This window comes from Mauremys reevesii, linkage group 1 (genome assembly GCF_016161935.1).
Source record: "Mauremys reevesii isolate NIE-2019 linkage group 1, ASM1616193v1, whole genome shotgun sequence".
In the NCBI taxonomy this organism is placed as follows: domain Eukaryota; kingdom Metazoa; phylum Chordata; order Testudines; family Geoemydidae; genus Mauremys; species Mauremys reevesii.
The window spans coordinates 334519444-334542202 of record NC_052623.1 but is presented as its reverse complement, the minus strand read 5'-3'; the positions used below and the strand labels follow the sequence as shown (position 1 = coordinate 334542202).

Here is a 22759-nt window from a genome sequence, read left to right as displayed (position 1 = left end):
GTGAACCTAACAGGCAATGATCAAGTGATCTCTCTCCTGCCATCCATCTCCATCCTCTGACGAACAGAGGCTAGGGACACCATTCTTACCCATCCTGGCTAATAGCCATTTATGGACTTAGCCACCATGAATTTATCCAGTCCCCTTTTAAACATTGTTATAGTCCTAGCCTTCACAACCTCCTCAGGTAAGGAGTTCCACAAGTTGACTGTGCGCTGCGTGAAGAAGAACTTCCTTTTATTTGTTTTAAACCTGCTGCCTATTAATTTCATTTGGTGACCCCTAGTTCTTGTATTATGGGAATAAGTAAATAACTTTTCCTTATCCACTTTCTCAACATCACTCATGATTTTATATACCTCTATCATGTCCCCCCTTAGTCTCCTCTTTTCCAAACTGAAGAGTCCTAGCCTCTTTAATCTTTCCTCATATGGGACCCTCTCTAAACCCCTAATCATTTTAGTTGCTCTTTTCTGAACCTTTTCTAGTGCTAGAATATCTTTTTTGAGGTGAGGAGACCACATCTGTACACAGTATTCGAGATGTGGGCGTACCATGGATTTATATAAGGGCAATAATATATTCTCAGTCTTATTCTCTATCCCCTTTTAATGATTCCTAACATCCTGTTTGCTTTTTTGACCGCCTCTGCACACTGCGTGACATCTTCAGAGAACTATCCACGATAACTCCAAGATCTTTTTCCTGACTCGTTGTAGCTAAATTAGCCCCCATCATGTTGTATGTATAGTTGGGGTTATTTTTTCCAATTTGCATTACTTTACATTTATCCACATTAAATTTCATTTGCTATTTTGTTGCCCAATCACTTAGTTTTGTGAGATCTTTTTGAAGTTCTTCACAATCTGCTTTGGTCTTAACTATCTTGAGTAGTTTAGTATCATCTGCAAACTTTGCCACCTCACTGTTTACCCCTTTCTCCAGATCATTTATGAATAAATTGAATAGGATTGGTCCTAGGACTGACCCTTGGGGAACACCACTAGTTACCCCTCTCCATTCTGAGAATTTACCATTAATTCCTACCCTTTGTTCCCTGTCCTTTAACCAGTTCTCAATCCATGAAAGGACCTTTCCTTTTATCCCATGACAGCTTAATTTACGTAAGAGCCTTTGGTGAGGGACCTTGTCAAAGGCTTTCTGGAAATCTAAGTACACTATGGAAGGTTAATATATTATTTTTACTAGAAGCATATCTATCATTCAATCAATGCATTTAGATGTTTTCTGGTGTATCTTTGACTTGTTTGAAACGGTAACTGATACATCAAATTGACTCTTCAGTCCTTTTGGAAACAAAGCATAGTTTGTCAATGTGATACTGGTACTTGGTCTATATTCTTGGTTAAGAAATAATTGTCTTGGTCTAGTCCGTCAAACAGTATCTATTCCAACTTTTTCTTCTAGGTTTCTTCTTGAATACTACAAATTAAGGCCACTGGTTTACTGTCAGAGTCTACCCTCACTTGAAACTGGGGGGTTTCAAAGTGAGGACCCGCATGTCTTCCCCCCACCCCAAAATCCTAGGGTAGGTCTCCCCTTTGCTGCCACCACCTCGGTCAATTACGTGGGCCGGGACACCCCTGTTTTCCCCCTGTCTCCCTGGGAACACAGATCAACTCACAGAGGAGGAACCTTCCCCCTCCCCTCTCTTTTCTCTCTCCAGCCTGCTCCGGAGAGAGAGATACCTTGATTCAAACTCCTTGAATCTCTACACACAGGGAAGCAGCCCACTTCCCCCCTCCCTCTCTCCTAGCCACTGTGGAGAGATACACACCGATTCAACTCTGTGAATCACTGAGAGAGAATGTCTTAGCCCCTTCCCCTATATTCACAGTAGAAGGGATTTAATCAAATCTTTATAGAAAGAATTTATTAAAAGAAAAACAAGAAAATACAGAATCTCTATGAGTCCAAGCTGGACACTCATAGGGTATAACCTTGCTAAGTTCTGGAGAGAATTTTCTCTCTTCTCAGTACAACCAGTACAGGCAGAATTAAGAATAATCAATAACAAACACACAGAATTGCAAACATAGGATTATTAGATAATGACACAAAGTATCTTTCTAATACTCACTATCTTGACTAGAAGAAATTAGTTCAGAAGGTAGAAACTTGTAGACTTGATTAAAACATCTGGACTCTTGTAACTCCAGACGGCTAAAAAAAAAAACCACACAGGATCAGAGGGAAAAAGTTCCCTCCTAGAAATTTCAAATTCTCTTCCCTGATTGGTCCTCAGGTCAGGTGCCTACCAGGTACTATTTTTAACCCTTTACTAACTATTCATGACATCTACTCAGTTTGAAATTCCTGTGTGAAAACTTCTTTCTCTTCCATCCTTATTACAGAGGTTAATTGTTTAATTATGTTGAATAAACATCTGCATTCACATTTTTCCTCATGAAAATTGTGTGCTTGTGGGTAACTTTTAGTGTCTCCATCATATGCACAAAATAGGGAAACTGAGGACTTGATACTTTGAGATGTTGCGTATCCTCAGGTCCCACTGACCTTCATGAGAGTTGAGGGAGCTTAAAACCTCACAATCACAGGACCTCCATGTGTGCATAATTAATAACACAAAAGATTTATACAATTAAAACCTAATGCACTCTGACTACTTGCATAAGTAAGGATTTGGCAGTCTTGGGTTCTTTAAAATGGTACATGTTGTTTTGAAAATACAGCTAACAGCAATGAGCAGTGTACCTGCAAGACCAAAATATGTCTTTTTAATTTAATGCTGTAGCATGTCATTCAAAAGCATGAAAGATTTACATAGATCAGTGTATACTTAGGAACGTATCTCAGGTGTGGTTTTATCATTGATCCAACTAATTACTCTGGCTTGTGGTAAGGTGTTTTTTGTTTTGGTTTCGTTTGGGTTTTTTACTGTTACATTTTTCTTCAAATATTTTTTAAACCACTCAGGCAGACTCAACATTTAAAATTGCTCACTGCTGGAAAGATGTTCCAAAGAATCTTACTTCTGTCACAGTGAAACAAGATGCAGTATTGCTCAAGACTGTTTATTTTGATTTTTTTTAAGTCTTCATCATGTTTTCCTCTGTAAATTTTAGTTTTTCATCTGGTTCCTTGGTACATCACTGAATCATCCTCACCACTTGATTTTAAAAAAGCTCTATTTCTATGGTTAGCAAAATAGACATGTAAGCACATCACTAGATAATTTCCTTCATCCCCTCCACACTGTTAGCACTAAATAAAATAATTAGATCATTTACCAGCTAAACAATGTGTAAGATTTCATTTTATTTTACCTTAACCACTCTATTTTTCCCTCCCTCCCTCACAGATGATGGAAATGCTTAAAACAAACTAAGGTAGTATGAAACTGACTAATGTAAGTGTAAGCATGGCACCCACTGGGCGAGCTGTAAAATGTTTGTGTGCTTCTTGCCAAAATATGTTGCATGGCTTTCTGCTATTGTCTTGTGTTTCTGATGTTAGGCAGCATGTTTCAGTAACTTGTAAGCATTTCATTTTATATTTATATTCCTAATGTTGGATTTGTATTTTTAGATACCCCCTTTTTAAAATAGTCCTTGGCAAATGATCATAACATAGCTGCGAGCACTGTAAAAATGATTTGTTACAATAGTGTCCAGAAGCTCCAATCAGGACCTCAGCCCATTGGGCTAGGTTTTGTAGAAACACATCATAAGAGAGTATAAATTTGGTATGCACATGAGTTAGGAGCAATGGGCCAGATTTTTAAAGGTATCTAGGTGCCTAGTGGGATTTTCAAAAGCCACCAAGGCACTTCAACCTCATTTATTTCAATAGATGTTAGGCGCTTAGATGTTTGTGAAAATCCTACTAGGCATCCTAGTAACTTGAAAAATCTGGCCAAGTGTCAATAATCCTGTGCACTCTTCTGTGGTTGTCCCATGAAAATAACCCTCCAGATTGGCCACTGTAGAATTCAAGCCATGTTAGTGTGGTAGTCTTCTACCCTAAAATGCGTAACTTTTGTGTTACTTTATATAATGGTTGATGTGTAGAAATCAAACATATTGTACTTTCACAGTAATATGTCCAAAAGATCATTCTCACCCAAAGAGATTATATTGTCCTTTTTTTAAAAAATAACTTTTATAAAACTTGAGTGAAGATAATGCTCATGATGCTGAGACTAATAGCACTACCCTGAAACAGGCAAGCTTCCCTACACAGTTCCTCCAGTGCTTCCCATTAATGATCTGCAACACCTTCGCTGTTCCCATCCTGGGTTTATCTTGAGCAGAGACAGACACTTATATTAAACTGTGTCATGGTTTTGTGGTGTGCACAAGCGGGGGGTTGAATGAAACCACCAAACTCATTTTCATGTGCCCTAAGCTATCATTTGAAACCAGATCACCAGAGGTGACAGGTCAATGCACTAGCCCAGTGTGCCACTTAGCTCCGTGTTTCTTTTCTTTTTGGACACTAGAAGCAGTGAAAAGCAGTTAGTTGTGCTGAGTACGCTCAGTTCAACTCCTCACAGTTGAACTACTTGTCCCTTCCAACCCTGATATTCTATTATTCTATGATTGTACACGCTCTGGGTTTCATAGTTATATTTTATCATTAAATGAAAGTACAACTTCACCACAACATACACATTGGTAAAGTGCATGGAATTAACAATACACATTGTGTGATGATAGAATAACTTACCAGAACTATGTCTACCTTCTAAATTATTGAGGTTATAACAACTAGAAATTTGACAGCCATCTACATGACATTTTTACAGCTCTTCTCAGTTATCCAGTTTGAAAGCTACTGCTCTCTTCCTTAAGGCACTAATGATTAGAACTAAAAGAGCTTGAAAAATCCCACCTGGTGAGCAAGGTCACCGTTTTATTCCCTAACAAAACAGATCACTGAGCTAACAAGGCTAGGGAAGCCTTAATTAATGTCAACAGAGCATTTTAAAAGCAAAGGGAAAATAGGGCAGTAAAAATAGTACTCTACAGAAGTAAGGAAGATTATTTTGTGAAACCATCCCAAGAGAAGCCAGGGAGCCTTAGCGTCAGATATTTCTAATGCTGGGGGTGGATTACAGAAAAGTGTGGGAATAACTAACACTGTCTTGTGACATCGCAATTTTCTTCTTTGTGGGTTAGCCCCAGGGGTGAAAGTAAAATTGAGCCAGCTCTGCCCCCCCCCCCCCGGAAAGGGCGGGGCCTCGGGTGGAAGGGGCAGGGCTGGGGTCAGTGTCCCACATCCAGCCCATCTGCTCTGCCCAGCCTGCACCGCCCAGGGCTCCAGGGGCGATTTAAATCGTGGCCCTGGAACAGCTATTTCTTTTGCTCCCCTTTCCCCATGTTGGCCGCTGGGGGTGGAGGCAAAGGGGCAACGACATTAAAGCATTGCCGCGGCAGCGTTCTAAGGACCCTGCTCAAAGCCCTGCCACAGCAGCGCTTCGACGTCGCTGCCCCTTTTGCGCCCCCCATTGGCCGCCCTGCTGGGACAGCGACAAAAGGGACAGCGCTTTAAAGTCAGCGGTACGGGCCGGTACTGGCAGCTACTTTTTACTGGTATGCCATACTGGCCCGTACCGCCTTACATTCACTCCTGGTTAGCCCAAGCAGGTAGAGTCCCTGTAATGAAGACACAGGCATGAACTCAGAAAACAGAACATGTATTTATTTCCGCAAGAGGGTAGTGAGGCAGCTCCCCTCCTCCTGCTCGTGCTGCTGACTCCTAAAAACACTTTTGCTTTTCCTCCAGGCAGGAAGTGCACCCCCACTCTCCACTTCCTCAGAGCAGTGTCCTTTCCCTCTGCACCACAGAGATGACGCAGACAGCACAGTAATCCTGTTACAATTCTATTCATTTCTGTAGTACCAAGGATCTCAAAGCACTTTACATACCTAAATTGTCACATTACATCCCTGTGGTCGAGAGAGATTATCCCTTATTTATAAAGTGGAAAAAGAAGGAGAGACTGGCCACAGTCCAGCAAAGCATGCTCTTAACTTTAAGCATGTAACTAATCCTACTGATTTAATAAAGATAAGCACAAGCTTAAGTGGTTTACTGAATCAGAGCTATAGAGAGGGCTAACTGACTTGCCCCAGATCACCCAGAGAGTATGCTTCATGCTTCAGACTCTGGCCATTCATTATGATGATTAGTTTCCTCTTGGCATTGGCATGGTAGAGGTGGAATATGCTAGAGACTATCTTGCTGGTGGAACAACTTGCAGTAGTTGGCTAGCTCTGCAGCATCGTCACTCAGGGTCTTCTCCAGATCAGAAAAAGTCAGAGCCTGTAGCCCACAGCAGATGTCGTCTGTGTAGATGAAATTCCATGACTGGGCTGGTGGCAGGTTATTTCTGTACAGATTGAACAAGGTTGGGCCTAGAACAGACCCTGGGAGTAACCTGTTCATCTGTTTTTTCCAAGCACTTGTTTTTTCACACACATGCACCTTCAACCGTCTGTCTCGGAGTAGCAGTTCGATGGCATCAGTAAGCCATGGTGGGAGGACTCTTGATATTTTAACAAGTAGACTCAGGTGCCACACCATATCATACGCTGCAGTGAGGTCAAGGAAAATAGCACCTGTTTTCAAGTTTCTCTGAAAACCATTTTTGATAAATAGGTGATTAGCACAAGTACTTGGTCACATGTGCTTCAACCTTGTCAAAAGCCTACTTGCTCAACATTCAAGATGTACTCCACCTCTAGTGCTGTTCACTGTAAAATTAGGCATTCTGAAACCTTGAGACACACAGAAAACAGTGATATCGGGTGGTAGCTTGATGCCTGGTTTGGGTCTTTACTAGGTTTTGGGAGGCTGATGACTTTTGACATGCACCAGATTTTCAGCCACAGGCTGAAGCCTACCCAGTTTACTTAGGTCTGACCCTCAACTGAACATTGACATACAAAAGCCACCTGAGCAAGATAGCAACGAAGGTCAAGACACGCAACAACCTTCTCAGCAAACTGGCACGTTCTTCATGGGAAGTGGATGCTCCAACCCTAAAGGACTTCAGCCCTTGCCATATCATACTCAACTGCAGAGTACTGTGCACAGGGGCGGCTCTAGGCATTTTGCTGCCCCAAGCACGGCAGGCAGGCTGCCTTCGGCGGCTTGCCAGCTGACCCTCTGCAGGCAAGCCGCCGAAGGCAGCCTGCCTGCCGCCCTTGCGGTGACCGGCAGAGCGCCCCCAATGGCTTGCCGCCCCAAGCACGCGCTTGGTGTGCTGGTGCCTGGAGCCGCCCCTGACTGTGTGCTACTATGTAATCAGTTGGCACAAACCAACCTTGCTGATGTGCAACTCAGTTCAACAATGGTCATCATCACATGAATTCTCCGACCGACTCATCTTTCATGGCTTTCAGTTCTGAACCACATTGCTCCCCCTTACATCAGGAGGGAGATTGCAGCTGGCAAACTGCTTGAGAAGAGATGCGCCAACCCAAATTGGCCCCCGTTCAATGACTTTTTAGTCCACCAGCTACACGTCTTTCATCACGACATCCACAGTGGTCGAGGTTGCCACACCAGAATGTGACAGCAGAGTCCTTGTAGTGGAAAGACTGGTACTTAATGTCAATCACCAGTCAGTTCCTTGTCACAGACCCTACTGCTCATTTGCCCAGTTTCGACCTGCCACGTTGTCAGTGGGCCCTTCTTAACCGATTCCAGACTGGGCAAGGCCTCTGTGCAGTCAAACAGCTCTGTTGAGGTCTTCAAGACAATCCAAACTGCAGCACAGATCAAACTATGATACACATTGTCGAGGGGTGCCCACTAACCAAATTCAGGGGTGGGCTCCGAAATAGCCATTAAGAATGCTATTGCTTTCAGGGGTGCCGGAATAATTTTTATAGTGAGAGTGCTGAGAGTAATTGAACCAAACTGTAAACCTTGTATATAATGGAATCCACTTCAAGCCAGGGGGTGCAGCAGTACCCCCAGCACCCTTAGTTCCAGCACCTATGATTGCTTGGCTCAATGAATATGCAAACACTACATAAATAAATACCCAGGGAGTCTGTGGAAGAGAATTCCCAGTGTTGGTCCCCCACCACAAGACCATACTTCCATTGTGTGAGAGCTGTAGTGACATCTCTAATGACAATGGAAAGTGGGATGATCTACCTAGCCTCTGTGAGCACAGCATAATAATAATGTGTTGCATTTGCTACATGTGGCTGCTGCCAGGAAAGGTAGGCCAAAAATATAGCCCTTTCTTTGTTATGGTACCACATGGTGTCCCTCTCTACTCTGTTAATCAGCATTCAGTCTGTCAACATAACCCAATGGGAGGAGGGAAAAGAAACCTAGGAAAACCAATAGCATTTTATCACCCTGTCAATAAATTAAGCTAGCAATTTATTGCTATACCTGGGTAAGCACACAGCACTGGTGTACATACAGCTGTACACAAATGGTTGATTTAGGATTTTCTAGCTACCCAGCAGTCTGATTTTTAGGGGCATGTTCTCATGGGATGTATCTTTAAATATATTTCCTTTTTATATTCCTATTAATGATAATTGCTGTCATGATTGCACCTCTCGTGATCAACTTCATTACCGCAGTGCTTTCAGGGGGAAATGGTGCTCTGAAAAATATTTAAGACGAAAAGACCATTTACCTGTTCCTATGGAACATGGATGTACCTGTACTGTACCAGGTTTATGTTTCAAATCAAAATTCTTAACGGAAACTTAAATAGCCTGTACTGTAGGGAATGATCCTTGACTGTCTGGGAGAGAAAAAGGTGCTATAATAGTATTATTCCATCTCTAACTTATATGATGCTATTGTATTAAAAAATGCAAGAATGTTCCCCTTCTGGTACTGGAATGAAAAAGCTGGCAGATATGTTTTTAGATTTCACAAGAGGAAAAAAAGGATGGATGATGCGGGAGGGAAGCGTACCACCTTAGCGTCAAACTTTCTTTCTCAGTGCTAGCCAAGAAGAAGAAGCAGTGGGTTTTGTCACCTTAGTCTTGATCCTGAAATGCAGAGGGAGCCACCATCAGGAAGTCCACAAAATGTGAGAAAACAGTTGTGTTGAAATTAAGACATAAAGCTATCTTCACTCTGCAGCACATTAGGGGGTTTTGCAATAGGCTTCCTGGACACCTAAACCCAGCTCTGAAAGCAGTGCTCATATATTCTCTGAGGTGCTCAAATTCAGCTTATCTATAAGGGGAAGACAATATTGCTTCCATCTAGTTTGTACTTGAGGATATCTCAAGAAGTAAATCAAAGTATGCTAGGGATAAATCTTTGGAAAAGAGTATATGAAAACTTTGTTTAATTTGTTTCCACAGCTGTTGTAAAACTAACTCACTGGAGGGAACATAATCTGAAAGTGGAATCTGTTACTAAAGTGGGAAATGACTTACCAGAAGAGCAAAGTCTTTGTCTCTCCCTTAGCATGGCTTTGTGGGTGGCATGCTTACCTCTGGGCCAGAAGCTCCCAAACTTCATACTGCTACCTACTGCATCACTTGGGGGAGTGGGATTTCAGTTTGGAGATCACATCCTTTGGGTGAAATGTTACGTTGAGTTCCCTGCTTCCTGTTTCTAGTGACTGTCCAGGTTGAAGACAGAGAGAAAACCCTGGCATGTTGGCCAAGATTTCCTCTCAATAACGCTACTTCTGAAGTTCAGTGCTGTGTATTAGCTGCACTGAAGCACACAGTGGCTGCTACAATTGGCTACAGACACTCTCACTACACTACTAGTATCTGATGGGTTTATAAAGCTATCTGAGCTAACTTAAATACCAGAGGCATTTTATACCACCAAGCTCCATTCTGGAAACACACAATTTGATGACCTCCATATCTGAATCTGGAAACTTGTGGTGGAATCAAATGTCTGATAAACTAAGCCACTTGGAAACAAACAGCCTGAATGTTGTCCTGACTGCACAAGTGTGGATACCTGTGGAAAGAGAACCGTGTAGCTCAGAATTCCACGAGGCGTTTTCTCTGAATGTTTTTATCAGGGCATGGGACTTGCTCCCACCAAGAACTGTCAGAGGGTTCTGTCCCCTAAACAGCAGATGAGGGGCAGAAACAACTGTGGAAACAAATTAAACAAAGTTTTGATATGCTCTTTTCCAAAGAGTTATCCCTAACATCCGCTGATTTACTTCTTGAGATATCCTCAAGTACAAACTTGAGCACATCAAAGAATATATGAGCACTGCTTTCAGAGCTGGGTTTAGGTGTCCAGGAAACCTATTGCAAATCCCCCTTCACTCCATCCCTGTCACCAGGGGCCATCCCCTTCGACATGGCAGCACAACTCCATGGGTTGCTGTGAACCCCACCAGCAGTGAGAACAAATCACACACACACACACACAAAGAAGGAGAGGTTGCAGATGTGCAGAGGCGTTAATACTGGCTAAACAAGCAGTAATTTGTTGGAGGGACAGTACCCCAGATACATCAACCCTTTTCTCACTGCTTCTAAACAGCATCCCCTGCAAGTGCGTCAAATACTGAGGGGCTGTCATTGGATGGTTTCAATAGCCTTCCATCTGCATTGCATTTTAAAATTGTAGGAAGTCCAATTCTCAAAAGAAGATGCCTGAGCATAGGACCCTGCATGCCTGTTTTAGTGACCTAAGAGCTAATTTAGGTACTCATCAGTAAGCACCCAAGTTTGACAATTAGGCCCTGGATGAGGGATAACTTTTTTTTTTTTTTAAACATTAGGGTTGGAAGGGACCTCAGGAGGTCAGCTAGTCCAACCTGCTGCTTGAGGCAGGACCAATCCCCAAACAGATTTTTAGCCAAGTTCCCTAAAGGGGCCCCTAAAGGATTGAACTCACACAGCTGGGTTTAGGAGACCAATGCTCAAACCACTGAGCTATTCCTCCTCCTTATAAACATGTGAATTACAAAGATTCCATTACTGGCAGCAACTATTATTATTGGTTCTAATTAATAAGTGAGTCCTTGGACTTCTTAAAGGCAACATTCATAATGGATTAGATAGATGGGAAATGTCATAAAATCTAATGAAGGTTAATTGTGATAAAATAGATTTTTGTATATTGGAGAGCAGGCTTTGATTATGTGTCAAAATTCATAAACAAAAATAAGCACATCTATTTTATACTGATGGGGGTAGTAGTTGCATCCAAGAATTATGCATTTAAAATTGCGAGCCATAATTTTCATAAGAGACTAGTGATTTTGGGTGCCCAACTTAAGACATCTTAAAGAGGTTTGAGACCTTTCTGAAAACCAAGTTTCTCTAAGATACCCCAAGTTGGGCACCCAAAAATAAGGGCACCAATATATCTAGTCACTTTTGAAAATTTTGGCCACAATGCACATCTATAGTCTCACTGCAAGGAAAGAGTTTGTGTGAGTTGTGAAATTGTTATTTATTATAGTTTTTGTATAACTTTGCAGAATATAGGTAAGTCTGATGCATAAATTTAACTGCATTGTTTGCACATTTTGTCTAATTAATATCAGTTTGTGTAAAATATTATGAAGCCCTGTCCACATGCTTAGAATTCCTTAGTGATTTGCATTTGTATTGTTTTTCAAAAATGTTCCAGAAGAAGAGATTTTACCGATTCCTACTTTTGTTGTTTGCTATGTACCTAGTATTAAATCTCATCCCACCATTCTGGCCTAGAGATTGATAAAAGTTTGCAGTTTGCAGTCAGCAGGCCTGCTACTGATGGTGGCAAAGTTTATCAAGTGCTGCAAAGCAGTTTCCTTCATGTACTATTTGACGAGTCTATAGCAATGGTGCCCAAACTTTTCCTGTTGTGCCCCCCCTTACCAGTAATGGAATGTGTCCGCACACACCCCCATTACTGCACAGTTTGCTAAGCAGAGGAGTTGGGGCTAGAGGCTGAGCTGGCCTGGGAGCAGAGGGGGAGTGAGGGCAGAGCTGGGCGGGGTGGAGTGGAGCTGTGGCTGTGGCTGGAACTGGGCAGAGGGCAGAGCAGGGCTGCAGCTGGGGCCAGAGCTGCACTGGGAGCAAAGCAGGGCTGGGTGGCACTCTCTCCCCGCCATCCATGGGGGCTTGCCTGGGCCCCACCGTGCACCCCTCAAATGTTCCTCTGTGCCCCTCTATAGGGGGACATGCCACACAGTTTGGGAACCACTGGTCTATAGCGAGAGTGGCAATAGAAGGTACGTACAGAATTTACCACAAAAGTGAGAATTATACAATGACTCCCTTGAAAAGCATAGCAGCTATGCAGTAATACATGGCAATGCAAATGTGTTAATTCATAGTAATGTAGTAAATAACCCATATCATTTCTTATATGGAAAGTACACGTTTCTAGTGCTTGTCACTGAGACACCTGCACTCTCTTATCCACCAATAAGGAGGTGCAAACATAATTAATGTAAAAATTTCTTTAGAGGAACTAGATTTAGTCTCTCTGGTGTTTGAACAGGGCATATTTCTCTGACCTTTCACTAATACTGACTCAGCAGAACAACAATAGAGCAATTTCCACAGCTTAACAGATTCATCCAGGTCACTCTGCTTCCAACACCACATCAGTTTTCATGTTCTCAGCTCTCAGTTATGTTAACATACACAACACCTAGATTTATTTCTGTTATCTGCCAGTTGCACAAAATATACGAGCAACATGCACTTTCAACTGGTACGACAAACAGCTGCTACATAAGGCTACATGAAGAAAAGGTCTACATTTCCACCAAATCCACAGCTCCGTGACCCATCAGACACCTTGGTGCTTTGCATAGAGGGAACCTTGCACACACATACTGTGTAGAAACAATCTTGGTGCACTGGAGAAAGTAAGTAGAACAGACAGATGTAGTTATTTCGGAATGACAGTTCTGCCCTCAGAGTGGAGCATAAAATAATTAGCAAATGCATGCTGTAGTTAGTAATTTGAGGTTATTTTTAATTTTGTTTATTGGGGGGGTGAAATTTCTAAGACACTAGAAGTCTTTATTAAGTTGGACTTATTAATTGTGAATCCAAATTTCAACTGTGAGAAAGGCTCACAATGGAAGTAAAGGAGCAAAGTTCCAAGTCTCATATGTCTGGGTCAAGGTCATTCTCTGAGGCCTTGTTCCCAGCCGATATTCCAGTCCCATTCAGTTAGAGACAAATGCCTTAAGCGGCTGCTGCTCCCCCAGAGTGATCTGGCACCATGTTTTTGGATTATTTCCTGGCCCATAATGGCTTAGTGCTTGGATAGGATGCGTTCCAAGGTCTGTGGTATCTATATTACAGCCTTTACTTCCTGTGTTGAGCTTGAGGCTGAGGAAACCCACGAGACGGAGCAGTGATTTGTAGAATTTAAGATCAGAACAGACCACTGTGATCCTGTAACGTGACCTGCATAACACAGGCCATGGAACTTCGCTCACTAATTCTTGTATCAAGTCCAGTAAGTTGTGGTAGAGTTGGAAGATATCGTTTAGAGAGACATCCAGTGATCGGGTGACCAGATATCCTGTTTTTAAAGGGACAGTCCCATATTTAAGCCCTCCTGCAGGTGTCCTGACTTTTTCTTTAAAATGGACAAATTGTCCCGCATTTTCTGTCTCCCTCTGCTGCTGGCCGGATCCCTGCTCACCAGCCACCCAACCACCATGGGTGCGTGGGGGTGGTGGTCCAGTGGCCAATGATGGGGGTGGGGGTGCAAGGCTGGTGGCTGGAAACAGGATGGGGGGTGGGCCCTGCAGGCCGAGAGCTAGCATGCAGCAGGGCTGGCCACTCCCCCTGCCAGCCCATCTGTGCAGCCCCTGCTGCATGCTAGCTCTCGGCCAGCAGGGCCCCCCCCTCCCTGTTTCCAGCAGGCACTGGCTGCACACTGCAAGCTGCGGTGGCTGGTGAGTGCTGGCAGGTGCCAGGTGGCAGCCGGTTACGTGTCACCTCTTCTGCCCACCCATCGGCCCTTTACATGCTCCCCCTCTCACTGTCCTCTCCCTGCTTTGGCCCTTCATCCCCCAACCCCACTGCTCCTCCATATCTCCCCCCAGTGGGGCACATCCCACTCCCAGCGCTGTGCAGAGAACCAGCCTCTGGGCAGAGCACTCAGCTCACCAGCAGCCTGGCCAGCAGGTGTCTTCCTCCCCACTGCCTCTGGCTGGGCTAGTGCCCCGGGAAAGCCCAAGACCCTCCAGCCCAGGGCGCTGGCCAGGAGGAGCCGAGCCTGCATGTGCCAAAGCCCCGCACAGCACTGGCACAGGGAAGCCCCTTCGCCCCTCGGCTAAGCTCTGGAGTGGCGGGAGGGAAGCAATTTCCAGCCTGTTCTTGCCCCGGCCTTGCAGGCTCCACAGCTGCCCCCGGTCAGGGGCTTAGCAGCCTCTTCACCTGCTTCCCCACCCCAGCCCTGGGTCCTGCCTCCAGGGAGTGCGGGGCTGCTCCGTCCCCTAGGCACCGTCTCCTGCTGAGCCACCTCTCTGGCCAGTTCACTGAAGCCCCTGCAGTCAGGTTCCCTGGGCCCTGGTGCACAATGCAGCCTTAGGGCTTAACCCCTTCCTGCCTGTGCTGTAGCCAGGGGGCTGGAGGCAGCTGGGTTATGTCAGTGGCCAGCAGCAGCCTAGAGGTGTTAGCTGCCTTTCGACACTGTGCAGGCAGAAAGGGACAAGATGCTTCCGGTGGGGGATGTGGGAGAGATGATCTCTGCAATGACATGGGCTAAGTCACCCCTTCCCCCCTCTTCTTCCTCCGCTGCGACTGGAAGCAACTCCCGTCCCTTCCCTCCCGTCCCACACACTGCCAAAAGGCTGCTGCTGGCCATGTTCTGGTGTGACTCACTCACTCATGCCCGTCACCCCAATCGGGGTATGGGCTGCCAACCACAGATCTCCACTGGTGTGAACCCTGGCAGAAATCTAGGAAGGGAGGCATGTGACCCTGCATGTCCCCCCCCCCCCAAGTGTTGCCTCGTGAAGACATGGTGCCAGGTACCAGGAGAGGTGGGTCCATTCTGGGGGCCCAGCCAGGCATGGAGGGCAGAGAGCGCTGGGCAGGGAGGGTCAGCTTGGTCAGTCACTCTCCCTGTGTGAGAGAGGTGTACAGGAGTGTATGTGCAGCAAAGAATCTTGTGGCACCTTATAGACTAACAGATGTTTTGCAGCATGAGCTTTCGTGGGTGAATACCCACTTCTTCGGATGCAAGCAGTGGAAATTTCCAGGGGCAGGTATATATAAGCAAGCAAGAAGCAAGCTAGAGATAACGAGGTTAGATCAATCAGGGAGGATGAGGCCCTGTTCCAGCAGTTGAGGTGTGAAAACCAAGGGAGGAGAAACTGGTTCTGTAGTTGGCTAGCCATTCACAGTCTTTGTTTAATCCTGAGCTGATGGTGTCAAATTTGCAGATGAACTGGAGCTCAGCAGTTTCTCTTTGAAGTCTGGTTCTAAAGTTTTTTTGCTGCAGGATGGCCACCTTAAGATCTGCTATTGTGTGGCCAGGGAGGTTAAAGTGTTCTCCTACAGGTTTTTGTATATTGCCATTCCTAATGTCTGATTTGTGTCCATTTATCCTTTTCCTTAGAGACTGTCCAGTTTGGCCAATGTACATAGCAGAGGGGCATTGCTGGCATATGATGGCATATATTACATTGGTGGACGTGCAGGTGAATGAACCGGTGATGGTGTGGCTGATCTGGTTAGGTCCTGTGATGGTGTTGCTGGTGTAGATATGTGGGCAGAGTTGGCATCGAGGTTTGTTGCATGGGTTGGTTCCTGAGCTAGAGTTACTATGGTGTGGTGTGCAGTTGCTGGTGAGAATATGCTTCAGGTTGGCAGGTTGTCTGTGGGCGAGGACTGGCCTGCCACCCAAGGCCTGTGAAAGTGAAGGATCATTGTCCAGGATGGGTTGTAGATCCCTGATGATGCGTTGGAGGGGTTTTAGCTGGGGACTGTGTGTGATGGCCAGTGGAGTCCTGTTGGTTTCTTTCTTGGGTTTGTCTTGTGTGTGTATGTGTGTGTGTGTGTCTCACCCCTCCCCGTGTGAACCCTAAAGCCTTAAAGATAAAAAGGTAAATAAAAAGAATCCAACTACGCAGTTTTTCTTTTTAACAGGGGCTCAGTCAACTTGATGTTAATTTGAACTTTTGTACTGCCTAGTTCTGATTGATTGCTCTTGAACTCACTTGAATATGAGTAATTTTACCAGGTGTCCCATATTCAGCATAGGGAAATATGGTCATCCTATCCCATGATGGAGAATCTGTTACATCCCTTGGTTAGTTGTTGCAGTGGTTAATTATGAATTAATTATCCTCACTGTTAAAAAATGTGCTTTATTTTGAATTTGAATTTTTCTAGATTCAAATTCCAGCCATTGGATCTTGTAATAGTTCTGGCCTTCTTCATTTGTTATTTATCAGAGGGGTAGCCGTTTTAGTCTGGATCTGTAAAAGCAGCAAAGAGTCCTGTGGCACCTTATAGACTAACAGAAGTTTTGGAGCATGAGCTTTCGTGGGTGAATACCCACTTCGTCAGATGCATCAGGACTCTTTGCTGCTTCATTTGTTATGTTAATATCTGCCCTACAGTCCAAGGGTCAGAGTCTGGTTCTGGAGCATAGTGCTTGGCTAGTTTCCCTGTTGGTACTAGCTGCTAGTGGGCAGGGTCATGGCCCCTCGCTTGCCCTTTCTGACATAGCCATCCAGGTACAGCGAGGGCAGCATGTTACACTCTCTGACAAAGTGGCAAAGAATACCACCCTGGTGCGTGCTCCCTGGGAGCCTTCAGGTAGGGTGACCAGACAGCAAGTGTGAAAAATCAGGACAGGGGGTGGGGGGTAATAGGAGCTATATAAGAAAAAAGATCCAAAAATCGGGACTGTCCCTATAAAACCGGGACATCTGGTCACCCTACCTTCAGGAGGAGTTGCAGCAGAACCAGCCCAAGTTCCTCCGGGGTGCTCCCACTGTAATGCCGCTCCTACATACAAGTTCCCCTGAGGCTGCCAATGGCAGAGTCTAACCCCAGATTAGGCCTCTTATAGGATGAGTGTAGAACTGTAGATTGTATCTTGGATGTAAAGTCCAAATTAGATAGCAGGTTTTGTCAGAGTAACAGCTGGAGCTACAAATCTGGCAGCTCCATCAGATGCATCTAAAGCAGCTCTAAGGGAGTGCTTAGAAAGATCTTGTTGAATAATGCCTTTGAATAACTGTCTATAAGACTCATGCAAAAGGTTTAATGAAGGCAGCATCCTGATTCACAAATCGTATCTGGAAAACAAAGCTTGGTAATTAGCTCTCCTCATGAAAAGTGCCGCTGAGGAATAAACTTTCCTTTTCCAACCGTCATGCTTGCTCGACTCTTTATCAGGAGAAGCAGTGAAACCTCCTCAGAGACTTAAAACTGTCCTTAGCCACAGCTAGAAGTCTGGAGAAGGATGGGTGAAAAATTAACTAAAGTCTTGTTTACATAATTGATAGAATCATTCTGGTTTCTTGGCAACAGGAAGAAAAGAAGCTGCTTGAGATCTGAGCTGTTTGGTCAAATGCAACAGGCCATCACTTTTCATAAAGGTCACTTTATTTTTATCCTGTAGCAGCTAAAGTTTTATGTTCCTTCTTAGGCATGGAGGACTGAAGCAACTCTGCTTCTATTGCCAAATAATTTATGAACTCCTGAAAAGCTCTTATACTACCAGGAAAGGAAGCATCATCATCAGACACACACAGTCTACTGAGGATCATTGCACCAGCTAGAGTGATCCCGGCTGATGGCATTGCACCAGGCATTGTGTAATTAAGCTCCCAGATCTCACTCAATCCCGTGAATCCACAAATCTCTAGGGTGGCCCCACAGGTGGTGCCAGATGGGGTGAGAGCATGCATCTCTTCAGATGTCGATAGAGAATTTGAGAGCACGGTGTGCTGGAGTGTTTTTGCCCATCTTGGTGACATGACTGAAGAGCATGCAATGCTACTTTGGAATATAATGAGCTACTGAAGGAAGGCCAGGTCTCTGTGAGATTATGACATTTCACACACAAAGTGAAACCACTTTATGCTAAGGGTCTGGTGCTGACAGCACATATGGATCACCTCAAAGTGCTCCAAGACTGCTTGTAAGAAGGTCCAGGGTTCTGACCCATATAGCAATGCAGGTAGTACACAGGTTTGATAACTATTAAACTCAAGACGAAGACATTTTTGTGTCCATAAGTGACACGTGGACTTCATGCAAGAGGTGATGAGACCTATTTGTCAAAGAACGTCTGATCTGTTGTGACCACTTGAACTCTGCTTGCATCCCAGGCAGATGATCTCATCAATGCTTTCTATGGTACTCGAACCCACCTGCACCAGGGGTTGTGTTGGCCCAGCTCCAAGATTCTGGACCTCGGTCTTCACCATGAGACATTGAACCCCATAGAGCAGGCAACGTCTTGGAGACCTTGAAGGACAAGGTTGAAATTCTCTGACTTCTCCACAAGCCAGGCAGCACTGTCAGTGTAGTCTTGATCAGTGAACACTTCTTGACTATCCTTGATTCCAATGTGTGGAGTGGCAAGTCCTAATAGCCAGGCCATAGTTTGACAGAATAGTGCCAGGATAAGAATGCATCCCTGCTGCACCCCAGAGGTTGTATAGAAATGCAACTACAGCCATGATCTAATGAGCACTCTCATACCAGTACTGGTGTGAAGACTGTGCATCAGATTTAGCAGAACATCTGGAATGCCAATTCGTTTCGGTGCGAGCCAAAGCACTGACCTGTCAACTGACTCAAAAGCCATTTTGATGTCAAAATATGTCATGTGAAGTGGGCAGTTAAGTTCTTGGTACAGCTCAGCTAGAAGCTGGAAGATAAGACCATAGTCCATTGTCAACCACCCAACTCTGAAACTTGATTGATGTGGACAACAATATCTATTAAGCAGTGGCTACATCCTGCCAAGCAGAATATGAGCTAAGACCTTTGCAGGGACCAATAACAATGAGATTGGCCTGTAGTTGCCACACATGGTGTGAGATCCTTTGCCCTTGTACAGGAACACTATGATGACATCTTTCCATTCTGCTGGTACTTTGCCTGATGCTCATGCTTTTCAGAACAGTTGCTGCAGGCTGATGTTCACTGGTTCCAAGGTGTCTTTGAGCAGTTCAGGAGGAATTCCATCAGGTCCAGCAGCATGCTCATTCCATAATTTTTGGATGGCCTTTCATACTTCCTTCAGTGACAGAGGGCCAGTGTTCATCCCTCGGTCTGAAGCCATGCCATTTGCCAGGTTATGTAGCTCTGGCCAATTGTTAGCAGGTATGTGGTTCAGTAAACTTTCATAGTGTGTTTTCTATCTGTCCAGAACCTCATCCATTGATGAGCAGAAAAAGCTATCTGGTTTCATGATGGGAATATTAGAAGGCTGTTTATAGCCAACAGCCAGGCATTTTATGGCTCTGTATGCAGGGTGGAGACTGCTATATTTTAAGCCATCCTCTACTTCATCAGCCAGGGAGTTAATGTAGATCTGGTCACGTTTTGCCATGGCCCATAAAATGCCTTTCAGCCATTTATGTTCATGGACAACTCCCTGCTTGCATTCATCTGCTTTTTTTCATTAATATATTACAGGCCTCTTAGGAGAGCCAAAGTTTTTTGCATGACCATCTGAAGGAAATTGTTTCAGCAGTGGCATGTGATATAGTGTTATGTATACCATTCCAGGCAATCTTCATGTTGTCTAAGGGGGCACCCAGGTTATGTATGTGATCCTTCATGGCCTGTGTACATTTCACAGCTTCAACGGGATCCTCAGATAGACAGTCCAGACATTGGACTATTGATGGACGTCTGGATTGTGAGGAGATGGAAAATGCAACGAGAGCTGAGTAACAGCTAGTCTATGGTCTGAGTTTGCTGGTGCTTCTGCACCGCTGAAGACCCAGTGAGATTTCACTATGGAGCGATTTCTGACAAGGTTATGGTCAGTTTCTTTCATGGTACATCCACTGTCTGAAATCTAGGACCAGTGATAGTTGTTAAGGTTCCTAAAGCAGAAGCCCATAATAGACAAGCCCTCAGTGGCACATAATGTCAAAAGCTGGGTGGTGGTGTCATTTGGGGAACCCAACCCAAAGCGACCTGTCATGGTTTCATACTCAGTTCAGTCTCAGCCAGTCATGGCATTGAAATCTCCAATCCATATGTCATGTGGAAGAATTGACTGGATTTTTGCTGTTAGCTGGTGGCAGAATCCATCCTTTTCTACAGGGGATGTGTCTTCTGTTGGTGCATAGGCCACAGTGACAGATAAGTGTCCACAATGATGCTGGAGCTGAGCATAGAGTAAATGTGGAGTGATGTGTTTCTATGTGGTTAAAATCTGTGCTGGGGTTGTCTAATAAGTGCCACACCCTGAGTTCCGTGTGACTCACCGGAGTGGAGGAAGGTTGTTCCTTCACAGTGACTTGATTGCTTTTGGCAGACAGGCTTCTGTGATGCCAGGAATTATGATCATGTAGCAGGTGAGTTCTTTGACAAGAGTTGTCTTGCACATGTAATGTGTAACTGAACTTTTATTTTACTGACCCGGTGGTGCTCCGGGTCTTTAGCGGCACTTCGGCGGCCAGACCTTCACTCGCTCTGCAGGTCTTTAGTGGCATTCCGTCGGCGGGTCCTTCAGTGCTGCCGAAGCCACCCAGAGCGAGTGAAGGGCCCGCCACCGAAGACCGAGAGCGCCACTGGGTGAGTAAAAGCGCCGCAGCGGATGGCGCCTTTTTTTTTTATCACTCCCCTGTTCCCTCCACCTGGCTACGCCACTGCTTGCACCCAGTACTGTCAGGGCTGGTGCAAGGATGTTTCGCGCCCTAGGCGAAACTTCCACCTTGCGCCCTCCCCTATCCCCGAGCCCTGCAGCGACTCCCTGCCCCCTCCCCGCCCTGAGGTGCCCTCCCCCGCGGCAGCACCCCCCCTCCGCCTGGAGGCACCCCCCCACACCATGGCAGCTCCCCCCACCTCGGCCCAGGGAGCCATGTGGCAGCTGCCTGCCCCAACTCACCCCTGCTCCGCCTCCTCCCCAAGCACACCGTTGCTGCTTCACTTCTCCCGCCTCCCAGGCTTGCGGCACCAATCAGCTTAGGCGCCGCAAGCCTGGGAGGCGGGAGAAGTGAAGCAGCGACGGCGTGCTCGGGGAGGAGGTGGAGCAGGGGTGAGCTGGGGCAGGGAGTTCCCTTGCATGACGCCTCCCCACCTTCCTTGCTGCAGGCGGCCCTCCCCGCATCCCCCTGCCCCAGCTCCCTCCGCCTAAATGCCGGCGGTGACCGGGGCAGCCGAAGATCTGGTCGCCGCCAAAGAAAATGCCGCCCCCAAATCCTAGTGCCCTAGGGGACCGCCTAGGTCACCTAATAGGTTGCACCAGCCCTGAGTACTGTTCAGTTACACCAGGGGTCCCCAACGCAGTGCTCTAAATGTGCCTGCATCCTGGCCAGCCGTCGAGCATCCACCGAAATGCTGCCGAATTTCTGCGGCATTTTGACAGCGACGCCTCTCAATGACACCGCTTGTCGGCAGCAAGTGGCATCGTCGAGAGGCATCGCCGCCGAAACACCACAGAAATTTTGCGGCGACGCCTCTCGATGACGTTGCTTGTCGACGGCAAGTGGCGTCATCGAGAGGCGTCGCTGCCGAAATGCCGCTGAAATTCGGCGGCGACGCCTCTCGATGACGTTGCTTGTCGACGGCCAGTGGCGTCATCGAGAGGAGTCGCTGCCGAAATGCCGCTGAAATTTGGCGGCGACGCCTCTCGATGACGCCACTTGCCACCGACAAGCAATGTCATCAAGAGGCGTCGCCGCCGAAACGTCGCAGAAATTCAGCAGCATTTTGGTGGATGCTCCACCGCCACTACTGTTCTTCGTCTGGCGCCTGCCAGATGAAAAGGTTGGGGACCACTGAGTTACACATTACATGTGGTGACACAGAACGTGCTTCTAAGGTCCAGTTTGGACTTCCAGGAAGTTGTGGTCATTGGGTCTATGCCTTCCCTAAGTGGATTTGGCCCATGCATGCAGAACACTCCCCTCCTCTTGGAATCGGTAACATCAGGTCTTTATCCCTGGTGCTGTTGTTGTGGTCTGTCATGGCTGGTTGCCCCTTCATTTCACTCTGCTTTCTTGGGACTGGGGACACATAGAAAGGTTTTATTTTGTGGACAACACTTCCCTTCCCAGGAACTCATCCACCAAATGCCATTGATCCTGATTCTGAAGACAATTGTTTCAGCAGTGGTATGTGATATAGAGTTCTGTATAAAGAACAGGAGTACTTGTTTCAGCAGTGGTATGTGATATAGAGTTATGTATAAAGAACAGGAGGACTAACAAATTTATTTGAGCATAAGCTTTCGTTTGTTAGTCTCTAAGGTGCCACAAGTACTCCTGTTCTTATTGCAGATACAGACTAACACGGCTGCTACTCTGAAACCAGTATTATGAATACCACTCCAAGCAATCTTCATGTTGTCTGAGGGGGTACCCAGGTTATGTATGTGATCCTCAACAGCCTATATATATGTCACAGGATTCTCAGATAGACACTGTACATTGTACTGTGGATGAACATTATGAAGAGCTGGCTCTTACTTCCACCTTATGTGGTCCACACATCCACAGTCATCATTCATCCACCTTCACCACCATTGGGGAACTTGGCCATCATCCACTGAGTCCATCATTGGCCCTCTCTCATTACCTGAGCAGGGACCCTTATCAGGTACTACCAGCGGGAGCCAAGTAGACCCAATG

The 22759-nt window shown here is 45.7% G+C and overlaps 1 protein-coding gene across 3 annotated transcripts in view; it reads left to right on the top strand.

Moving 5' to 3' along the window:
- LHFPL3 (LHFPL tetraspan subfamily member 3) overlaps nucleotides 1-22759 on the top strand; it is a 406285-nt gene that overhangs the window by 343152 nt on the left and 40374 nt on the right. The window contains exon 3 of one of the 3 annotated variants that reach the window (XM_039517478.1): nucleotides 3344-3371. The exons of 1 other annotated variant lie outside the window; for it this stretch is intronic. In XM_039517478.1, the coding sequence (XP_039373412.1) occupies nucleotides 3344-3360 (17 nt within the window). In that variant the 3' untranslated portion in view covers nucleotides 3361-3371. Of the gene's footprint in view, nucleotides 1-3343; nucleotides 3392-22759 lie in introns of all 3 variants that reach the window. One more of the 3 variants, XM_039517468.1, reaches the window with a different exon arrangement.